The following is an 11,178-nucleotide window of genomic DNA, read 5'->3' on the forward strand; positions in this document are numbered from 1 at the left end:
CAAAGTACCGAGAACCTACTACAACACCCTTACCTCCTCTCTTTAGCCCTTGATTGTATGAATTGACCCTTGTAAAATAAATCACCTCTTAGGAATTTAAGAATGGCAGCTTTTGCTGTGGTTGTATATATATGATGTTGTAATTACAACTTCCTGTTTCTCTGCTCTGTCTGTGTCCTATTCCCACACTTGTTGTTGATGAGGAATGGAAGGTGACCCATGATTTGGTTCCTGTCATCAGTCCCTGCCTGATAGACCCTCTCCCTCCGGCTCTCACGTCCACGGCCTCCTTAGGTACGGCAGAACTCGGATCAAATCTGCTCTCCTGGTACAACAAAAAAACTCTAGTGAAGAAAACACACCATTTGACAATTCTTTCTCCAGCGATTATGGATATTTTGTATTTCAACTGTAGCTAAACATGTAAATTCCTCCTTTCTTTTCCCTTTTTTTTTTGGTTCAATGAATATCATTTATTCAGTATGAAATCTTTATACTATATGTTCCACGTGGTAAGAATAAATGTACATTAAATCTTCGTAAGATGTTTGGTTTTGTTCCATTGGACTTGCAGTGTCTTTCTCAGATGTACAATTTTTCTACAATCCCTGGCTGTGTGAATGTACTGGGTGTGCATGTATTTTTATTCCAGCCCAGTACTATAATACTTGGTTCAACTAATCGATAAGCTGAATCAGGTTATTATGTTAGTACTGGGCTGGGATAAAATCCTGCACACTTGTGTGCAATCCCCCTTTGTCTCAGCTTCCTTGGTTCTGACTAGTTTCTAGGATTTGAATCAAGACAAACTAGTCCATTGTTGATAAATGATAAATCTATACTTTATATGGTATCATAATTAGTTGATTTATGAAAGGTCATAAGTTATTGTAGAATTTCATTATGCAATAATGATAACTGAACATCATTCAAAGCTAATATTATTCCCCTCTGTTTAACAGCTTGAGACGATCGCTTTTTCACTCCAACTTTTATTTTGAAATAGAGAATTCCCCCGGAAGTAACATTTTGCGGACCAACTGGTTCCAACAATAGATTGTGAAGGTTTCCGACCTTATGTTCTATGGTTATGACCTGGCTTCTCTAATCAAAAAGGTAAAGATGTGTAACGTTAAAAAAAAAAAAAAAAAAGGCAAAAAATAGGCCGTGTGTAAATGAATGTCAACGTTTTGTCATTTGCCACCGTCTATTTCGAGTATTTGTAGAGGTTAAATTGTGTTGCCTTCGTTCCATCCACACCAAGCTAGGTCGCGCTAGATATTGTTATGGGTAAGGCTGTTCATAGTAATGACAGATGGACGTGAAGACGGTTCTGCAATTCGCCGCAACCACAAGAGGCTTGTCACTACTAATACAGGTCAGTAATAATTATTTATTTACAATAGTTGCTGGTTAACTACAGCATGGCGTCCACAGACTGAAAGACTTGGATGTTAGTCAATTAGAAAAGTATCATTGGTGTGTGCTTATCATCTCATGTTTGCTATGCCTCCCTTTCAGGCTCTCCTAAATGCTGCAATCCCAGATCACGAAGCTGAATCATTCACTCCACGTGCAGAGGAGGAGCCTCTGCTTCTGGATCCTGCAGTGCAATGGTTTCTAGGGGGCCTTTCCCACTGGGATGCAGAGCATTTCCTCTTCATTGCTGAGAGGGGCTACCTGTATGAGCACAACTATGCCTTTTTCCCCCTGTTCCCTGTCATACTGCGGGGGCTTGCAGAGACTATACTACGGCCCCTCAGTGGCTGTCTTACACTGCGTGGACGCCTGCTACTGGCTGTTGCCTTGGGTAACAGCGCCCTCTTCCTGCTGAGTGTGATAGCACTGTATGGACTCGGCCGTGTGGTGCTGCAGGACCGGCGTCTTGCTCTAGTCTCAAGTTTGCTCTACTGTCTCACCCCTGCCAATGTCTTCATGATGGRTGGTTACTCAGAGAGCCTGTTTGCTGCACTGACCTTCGGMGGCCTCTTTCTCCTWGAGAGAGGATACACCCTCKGAGCCTGCCTGGCTCTGAGTATAGCRACTGCTGCYKGAGCCAATGGACTTGTGAATGTAGGATTCTTGCTGTATCTGCCCCTGCAACAGGCKCTSTKRAAGWWCTGGGGACTGCGTAAGGACAATAACAGYCACKACAAATGCCTCCACTACACCTGGATCYTCGCTCGTCTCCTGTTCACGGCTGCATTGGGCACAGCAGTTATTGCSCTCCCCTTCTTGGTCTTCCAGTACTATGGGTACAGGGRGTTCTGTACACCCTCCCTCTCCTTGGAGCAGGTTTCCCCTGCCCTCATCCAGCTTGCTGAGGATAAAGGKTACAGGGTCCCTGACGAAAACGCYCCCCCACCCCTCTGGTGCCTGCGACCCCTCCCCRTGCTCTACTCTCATATCCAGGATGTGTATTGGGATGTGGGCTTCCTGCGCTACTTCCAGCTTAAGCAGATACCCAACTTCCTGCTGGCGCTGCCCATGGCAACTCTGGGCATGGTGGCGGCCTACAGTACTATAGGGATAACCCAGCCAGGTGTCGAGATGGGGCTGTGGGACAGAGGGGCAAACAAACGGCCAGACAAACCCACACCTGGATTTTACAGCCCCAGGGTGTTTTTATATGTGGTGCATGCTACAATGCTCCTGGGATTTGGAACATTCTGCATGCATGTGCAGGTAAGGACCGAATCAGTGGAAAATGTATATGTAAGGGGATTTTAACAGGTCTAGTTGGGGAACAACAATCACAATGTTAAACAAATTGCGTGTTTGAAGATTTTTATGAAATACAGGCAGCTCATCTAGTCCATTAATGTTCTCTTTTACTGATTTCTCCAGGTTTTGACCCGGTTTCTGTCTTCCTCCTCCCCTGTACCTTTCTGGATCAGTGCCCACCTGCTCTTACTCTACGAGCCTCTCCTTCAGCGAAGGTCACCACCCACATCCAATAAGGGGCAGCAGCGGGGGACACCCAGGACTGTCTTCTTGTACTTACCCCAAAACCCCATTGTTCATCTACTGTCCCACTGGAAGACATGCTCTATCCCCACGCGATGGATTCTAGGGTACTTCATCTCCTATTGGCTTATGGGCCTGGCACTGCACTGTAACTTCTTACCATGGACTTGACCTGACACTTTCTACAGAAGACCTGATGTGTGCACAAAATACAATTTGAGGGCAATAATAATAGCGCTGAAGCGTGTCCATATTTTCTGCCTGCTTCATAAATAGACAGTGCCATTTTAGATAGCAACTGGCTACTCACCTCTGTTAGTGTTAGGCAATAAGGTTCAAGCGTTTTATTTGCACTCCATCTCACTTTCAGAAAATTGCTTATTTTAATATCCCCCCCCAAAAATTGGATTGATTTGCAATCCAGCATTGATGCACTGATTATTCCATTCACTTGAAAGTTCCATTGTCTCATTGTGCTTTTGAGTGCATGTGTTAATAACATTTCATTGTCTTTTTTGTTTACTAAAGAGATACTGTGTAATAAAGCATCACAAATAATTAGCGTTTTTGTTGATAGATTCTGCTTGCAGCATTTCAGCACCACAGACAGCAAGCCTTTCTATGGATAGTCTAAAAACAAACGGTCTAAACTCAAAGGAGAGTGTGCAAGGTTTATTTTAGAATGTATTGTTTTGAATTATAATGATCCAAATGAAGCCGGGCGGGCGGGTTGTCCGCTTTGACGCCTCGCTCAATTAGAACGTGTCTATAGTCACACAAAACAAAAATGTCAATCACTTTTTTTGAGCTCATTTGAATTGGAAGTGGTAGCAGTCTGGTGAGTATGCAGGCCATGGAAGAACTGGGACACGGGGCCGTGAAACATGAGGTGGTGGTGGCGGATGAATGGCACAACAATGGGCCTCTGCATTCAAATTGCCATCATTAAAATGCAGTTGTGTTCATTGTCCGAAGCTTATGCCTTCCCAAACCATAACCCCACCGCCACCATGTGGCACTCTGTTCAAAGCGTTGATATCAGCAAACTGCTTGCCCACACAACGCTCAGCCATCTGCCTGGTACAGTTGAAACTGGGATTCATCTGTGAAGAGCGCACTTCTCCAGCGTTCCAGTGGCCATTTGTCCACTGAAGTCTGTTACGATGCCAAACTGCAGCCAGGTCAAGACCCTGCTGAGGATGGTGAGCATGCAGATGAGCTTCCCTGAGATGGTTTCTGACAGTTTGTGCAGAAATTGTTCGGTTGTGCAAACCCACACTTTCATCAGCTGTCTGGGTGGCTGGTCTCAGACGATGCACAGGTGAAGAAGCTGGATGTGGAGGTCCTGGTCTGGCATGGTTACACGTAGTCTGCGATTGTGAGGCCGGTTAAGCATGCGGCCAAATTCTCAAACTACGTTATGGTAGAGGAATAAATATTAAATTATCTGGCAATAGCTCTGGTGGACATTTCTGAAGTCATCATGACAATTGCACGCTCCCTCAACCTGAGACATCTGTGGCGTTGTCAAAACGGCCCATTGATTGTCCCCAGCACAAGGTGCACCTGTGTAATGATCATGCTGTTTTTTCCAGATAGGCGGCTACCACCTTCCGAGGCTACGGTGAACGTTTCATCCCATGTAGGAGCTGCACCTATTTTGCACAGTTCCGGGATAAAATTGACTAGCCAAATTTCCAATGTGGAAACTCAGCTTATTGAGGAATATGTCTGAGCTGGACATCCTGCTGACCAACCATTTCGCCCACCTGCTTCCAGAGATTCCTGCTCCATCATCTACCCTGTCTCCTGAGGGTCCAGCTCAGGGGGTTTCTACCACAGGCCTCTACCCCTGAGCTCCCTCTCACAACAGGCCTCGAGGGTGTCTGAGGCTCCAGCATCCCACCCTGCTCGGAGGGTTTCTATTGATGTGGGTTCTCCGTCCCCCATTGGTCCCCAAGGAGGCACAGAAAAAGCCGGACATCCACGGCCATTCCCCAATAAAACACATTCAGAATCAAGGCAAGCAATAGTGGGATGGCACTAAATACATTTCAGATTGGGACTAGGACTATGAGAAAGAGTCTAGAATTTGGCTTTAAGGCCCGTTTTAAAAGTTCAGATGGACAGGAAGAGTATTCCAAAGGCGAGGGTAAAGGGAGCAGAAGGCTCTGTTCTCCATAGTTTGGAGACGTGTCTTGGGGACTTGAAGCAGTAGGGATTGGCTGGAGCGGAGTGTGCAAGGTGGCTCGATGAGGTGAGGTTGGTGATGTAGGTGGGGCTCAATCCGTTCAAGGCTTTAAATACAAGCAGGAGGATTTTGAAGTCGATCCTGTAGTTGACCGGTAGCCAGTGGAGTTGGACCAGGATCGGGGTGATATGGTCTGACTTCTTGGTCCTAGTCAGTACCCTGGCAGCACTGTTCTTGATTAGTTGGAGCCTCTGTAGTGTGGCCCCCCCAAAACAGCATGTTGCCTTAGTCGTTCTGAGAGAAGATAAAGGCGTGGATGAGTTTCTATACATCTGGCTGGGAGAGTGATGGTATGACTCGGGCAATGTTTTTTAGAAGGAGAAATTATACTTTACATATTTTTTTATGTGGGCATCTAAAGACAGGAAAGGCTCAAACTTGACTCCCAGGTTGGAGATGAGAGGACAGATCAATGGCCTGGCCATTGATTGTAGGGCAAATGTTTCCAGCACTGGTGACCTGCTTGGGTGTCCCAATAAGCATAGCCTCAGTCTTGCTACAGTTCAACTGGAGGAAGTTCTCTCTCATCCATGCCCTAGGCAGCTGCTGAGTTTTACTAGAGCAGAGATGGTGTCCAGTTTGGTGTTAATGTAAACCTGGGTATTGTTAGCGTAGCAGTTGTTATAGTCTGAGGATTTGGCCCGAGAGGGAGCGTGTAAATTAAAAACAGGATAGGCCCCAGCACTGACCAAGATTGAACTCTTTGACCTGAATGCCAAGCGTCACGTCTGGAGGAAACCTGGCACCATCCCTACAGTGAAGCATGGTGGTGGCAGCATCATGCTGTGGGGATGTTTTTCAGCGGCAGGGACTGGGAGACTAGTCAGGATCGAGGGAAAGATGAACAGAGCAAAGTACAGAGAGAACCTTGATGAAAACCTTCTCCAGTGCTCAGGACCTCAGACTGGGGCAAAGGTTCACCTTCCAACAGGACAATGACCTTAAGCACACAGCCAAGACAATGCAGGAGTGGCTTCGGGACAAGTCTCTGAATGTCCTTGAGTGGCCCAGCCAGAGCCTGGACTTGAACACGATCAAACATCTCTGGAGGGACCTGAAAATAGCTGTGCAGCGACGCTAACTATCCAATCTGACAGAGCTTGAGAGGATCTGCAGAGAAGAATGGGAGAAACTCCCCAAATACAGGTGTGCCATGCTTGTAGCATCATACCCAAGAAGTCAATACCAGTGACCAACCTCGCTCCACTGATCTCCTGGTGAGCAGACTTACATTCCAGCCCAGCAATAGCACACTTGATTATTAAGTTTGCTATATTGAATCAGGCGTGTTAGTGCTGGGCTGGAACAGAAGTGTGCACACCCAGCAGGGTTGGCCGGCTCCAGTTGTAATAGGTTTATACATTGTGTGTGACTTTGAAACAGTTTTTTTTGTTCACAAAATTTGCCAACATAGGTACACATTTAATCAATGGTATACAAGGATGTAGCCTTATTCTCTTGGGACATTCATTGCGACCTCTTCTGCAGACAGGGTTTCACAGCTCTCTGAGGACAGAAAACATCACAAAGAATCAGGCAGCATTATACTAAAATTAGACAGCCCTGAATAGTATGTTGCTATCTCACTCTGTCCTCAGTTTTTCTCGCTAGGAACTGGAGAATATTTTTTACAATGTCCTCTCACATAGGTACCTGCCCTATCCAGAGTAGCTTACTCTCCCTTCTCTGACAGCTGGAACTGCTAGCTAATCCCTTCATCCTCTTCCATGGTTGTTAGCTAGCTACCTACCTAGCTACAAATGCATTTAGTTACAACGATAAATGCATCAAGATAGCTAGCTAACTAGCTAATATGAATTTAGCAAGCAGGTGATATTTAATTCACTTAGCCAGCTATACAGTATGTAAAGTTAGCTAACTACGGTAGCCGAAGCTAGCTAATAATACATACTTTTTGATAATTTTCTAAATATATTTACTTACTTGAATAGGTTCTCCCACTGCCTCAGTTTTCTGGGTCCTTAGAAAAAATTTGCAATCTTCCCGAAGTTTACAGTGGTAGCAGAACGCAGCTAGTCAAGTGGACCATTGGAGGCATCGAACATACTGACTCTGGTCTTCCAACATGGCGCCTGGTGCAGTTGCTAGGTGATTTGTGACAACTGCAAGCCCCCTATAGCCTATTTAGTGAGTTCAGACCCCTTCAGCTATTTTTGGGGGAATAAAAGATTCTAGTGACAAATTCAGCTACGTTTCAAGCTACCCTTAGGGAGTGTTGACACCAATGGTTTCATTTGTGGCAGAATTAAGTGGGAAAAGTTGCCAAACGAGAGCGGGAGAAGCTGTCTCTGCAACATAAGTCACATAAATGTAAGGCGACCAGATTTCTGAAATTAAAACCAGGGACATTTCCAGTTCGGCGATCAATATATCATTAAAATATCCAATGTTATTATCTATGAAATAAAAAAAGGGGGACAATTCCGGTTTCATGTATTTACTCTAACAGGCACACTGTGATAGCGAAAACAACTATATTACAGAAACACAGAACTGTCCGATCTGAACAGCCATTCCTGGTCCTGGTAGTCTGGGTAGAATAAGAGCAGAAGAGAACATGAGAAAAATTGAAAAAACAGACAATAGTCTATGTGAAATACTTAACAACATAATAAAGAAATAAGACGATGATGAGATTATATTATGTAGTTACCACTTATACCAACCTAATCTGTATATTTCTCGGAAGAATGTATCTTATTCAGGATTGCTATGTCTTTGGCCAGCTTCTCCATGAACTCCTGGCAGGGGAGGTTGAAGTTTGTCTTCACAATAAGCATGGCCTTGATGGTAGGAACAGTGAACCTATTTCTTGCTGCTGTCCATATATCATTCATTTGGGAGAACACTCGACTGGTGCACTACTTCCAGGTAAGCACATGACAACAGACGCTAATCTAGCCAGGTTAGTGTGTGGGATGTCGTTCTCTTTGAAGTGGGTAACCACCTTGCTCCATCTCTGACTAAGCGGTGTCTCCGAGTAACCTCGTCAAGCAATGCATCCTCATTGATGGTCACATTGGGGCATTTTTCCTGCAGTGTGGCTGCTACCTTCTGGATCTCTTCACGCTGAGGTTGCCTTTTTAAAAGGAGACAATGTAAATCTTTTAGATTATCTGTGTGCTTTCCCAATGCCTGCAAGTAGTTCACAGCCGTAGTGAAGAATGATTGGGATGTTTTGAGAAAGCTCTCTTTAGACATTGCACCATTTCCCTCTAGCTCTCTCAGAAGTCCTCTGACCAAAACTGGAATGAAGTTGTCATCACGTCTTGCAGTCAATTTTGCCTCAATGTTTCTCTGAATTGCAGCTGACTTCACAGCACAGCGGTCCTGGCCTTCAAGCATCTTGATCGTGTCACTGAATACGGTCAGGTTTCCATGGACAAAGTCCAGCCAAAGTTCAGTCAGTGGATCTTCGAACATTGTTCGCAGGACAACAGGGCATTTGTCTTCAGAAAGAAAAAAGGATTTAAAATGGCACATACCTTTTCAGCACTCTTTCTAGAACAGGGAGCATGGACATCCAGCAAACATTGCTGTGTCCTAAAATGTTATGGTACTCCTGGCCAACAAACTCACAAAAGCTCTTCAGTCTTTCTACTCTGACGGTGAAAATATGAAAATATCTTTGAGCAGGTACTCAACATCAAGGGGAATCATATCCAAAGCTATTCTGGCCGTGTTATGAATGATGTGATCAGGACAACCTAAGCCAATCACCTCCCGCTGCAGAGCATTTTTAACTTTGGTATGAACATTGACCCTCCCCAGCCTATTCAGTCCTCCAAAGTTGGTATTTGTGTTGTCGGCAGAGAATGCCAGTTTGTTTTGCAGGTTACATTTTTGGATGACCACCAGGACTTCAGCTGCAATCTCCTCTGCTATTTCTCCTTTCAATTCAACAAAATCAAGCAGTTTTGTTTCCACAGATGTTGCCACCATATATCTTACAATATCTGACTACTATTGGCAGCAGCTTTACATGTCCATGATTGGACACGTCAATGGCGAGGGACACAAATTCAACCTGGTCTAGGTCCTGTGTTACCAAAGTAGTTGCCCATGMTGCTAACACGTTACTCACTGTGGCGTCACATTTTGTCCTAGCACATGTACATTTCGGCTCATAAAGCTTTCGTGTCAGTTSTGCTSTGCAGTCCATAGATCTGTAACTATGATTGTGTCGCATAYTGTGGTATGCAAAMACACCCTCCTGCACAYCTAAATCATATTKTTCTTGGYAAGGCTCTACCTTCTTGAAGAATGTGGTGACAGAGGGCATACCAACACGGGCAATCAGAGAGGCTTTATGCTTTTTTGTCTGTTGATGTTCTACCACTGCCGTTCTTCCCCCGCTGCCAATTGAAAAAGAGGAATTACAAAGGGTGCAGTTAACCATTCTATCGTCTTGACCTGAGCGTATAAATGGAAATTCTCTCATTATGTTGTCATTAAAATGGCATTTCCGTTTCTTGGAAAGAGCCATTGTACCTCCTCTGTCTGCTCTTCTTCACTCTCCTTGTGTCACTCTTCTTACTCTCAACTTTTTCTTCTCCTCCAATCGTCTTCCTTTCCTTCTCTTTACCTTTCCACCTCACTCTTCCACACTCTCCTCGCTTCACTCTTTTTACTCCCTTAATTTTTCCTTCTTCTCCAATCTTTAATAATAAATAGTACACTATTAGATCAAATACTTTGGTTAACAGATTCCCATTGCTTGCCTCATTTTTGTATTTTATCTCAAAAACATTGTTTGGAATAATAAATTGGCAGGCTCTGTAATAATATCTTTATCTTTCCTCCCCTATCTCTTTCACTCTTCTTCCTATCCAGTCTTCCTCCTCTCCACTCTCTAACAGAAAACATTATGCAAATGTTATCCATGAAAATGTCAAAATATATTTTCACACTACTTATAATGCCAAACCATTAAAATTGTAATCTACAAATATTCTCATAATTGTGCATTAATTTAATATAATCATATTTTCAAAATAGCCCGTCCACTGCATGTTTACATGTGAACGTTATTTAACCTAGCTACCATGACAGCAGCTGGCTAACCTAGCTAGATAACTTAGTCGACATAGCTAATGTTAGCTAGCATAACCTATTTAAAACCTTATAAAGCAGAGCATTTATCTATATAATAAGTTGTGACATAACATCATTAGCTAGTATTTCAAACGAGTGTAGCTTACCTGGCTTGAAAAGATGTTTGTGGTGATGTTATGGATTCACTTGACACTTGCTAGCTTCTGGCCGAGTTTTCCACAGCAGTTTTCTCTAAAACTAGCGCGAGCAAGTAGTTAGAAGAAGAAGAGTGAATGAAGCTGATATAGCTAGCAGCCCCCTCTGCTGGACAAAACAAGCACAACGCGATTGAGACGTCAACCGGTAGACTCTGCTGCCCGGTCTTTCTTGCCACGTYAAATATTATTTCACTTTGCAGTCTGTTTTTAACGCACAGTTAAAAACGGGGACATTTCCGGAGACAGCTCCAGCCGGAGACAGGCCACTAAAAACGGGAACTGTCCCCGGAAAATGGGGACGTCTACATAAATGGTGCACAAGGGGAGGGGTGTGCGGCGGGAGAGGGGGCAAAACCACCATGTCGGGGACCGCAGTTATGCCAAAGCAAGGTAAATTGGTGCTGTGGTGTCATCTAGCAACAAATCAAGGAGCGGATCTCAGTGAAAAATAGTTGGCAATACAGCCTGCAGATGGAGTACAGAGAGGACTATCTTCACCTTGGCCAACAGATGCCTCTGTCCAGACCTCCAGTTCAGTTACCGGTAAGTTCATATTTTTTAAGAAAGATGCCGAAGAAACTGGGTGATATTTTTTTAATTCAGGACAGTCTTGTGTGATGATAATTTCCTTTTCTATTGTGGTGTTACAGTATTAGTAGTGAACAGGTGTAAGAAATTGTGAACACG

At 44.3% G+C, this 11,178-nt stretch overlaps 1 protein-coding gene and 1 long non-coding RNA gene across 3 annotated transcripts; one reads left to right on the forward strand and one right to left on the reverse strand.

Annotated features, from left to right (window-relative positions):
* Nucleotides 1-1,038: 1,038 nt before the first annotated feature.
* On the forward strand, nt 1,039-3,547 carry LOC111965316 (GPI mannosyltransferase 2-like). Of its 2 annotated transcripts, none has more exons than XM_023989407.3 (3): nt 1,039-1,378; nt 1,522-2,685; nt 2,848-3,547. In XM_023989407.3, exons 1-3 carry the CDS (start codon nt 1,316-1,318, stop codon nt 3,136-3,138), a joined length of 1,518 nt encoding a protein of 505 aa, XP_023845175.1. In that variant the 5' UTR covers nt 1,039-1,315; the 3' UTR covers nt 3,139-3,547. The 2 variants fall into 2 exon arrangements, with proteins under 2 accessions (XP_023845175.1, XP_070300172.1); XM_070444071.1 differs by having other exon boundaries at nt 2,898-3,547.
* Nucleotides 3,548-3,624: 77 nt separating this feature from the next.
* On the reverse strand, nt 3,625-9,402 carry LOC112081100 (uncharacterized). Its single transcript, XR_011480044.1, has 3 exons — nt 7,163-9,402; nt 5,096-6,724; nt 3,625-5,063 (listed from the first exon to the last, which is right to left on the reverse strand). It is a non-coding gene; the product is annotated as an uncharacterized lncRNA (long non-coding RNA).
* Between the last annotated feature and the right edge of the window lie 1,776 nt (nt 9,403-11,178).

The sequence above is a fragment of the Salvelinus sp. IW2-2015 genome, linkage group LG6.1, assembly GCF_002910315.2.
Source record: "Salvelinus sp. IW2-2015 linkage group LG6.1, ASM291031v2, whole genome shotgun sequence".
NCBI lineage: Eukaryota > Metazoa > Chordata > Actinopteri > Salmoniformes > Salmonidae > Salvelinus > Salvelinus sp. IW2-2015.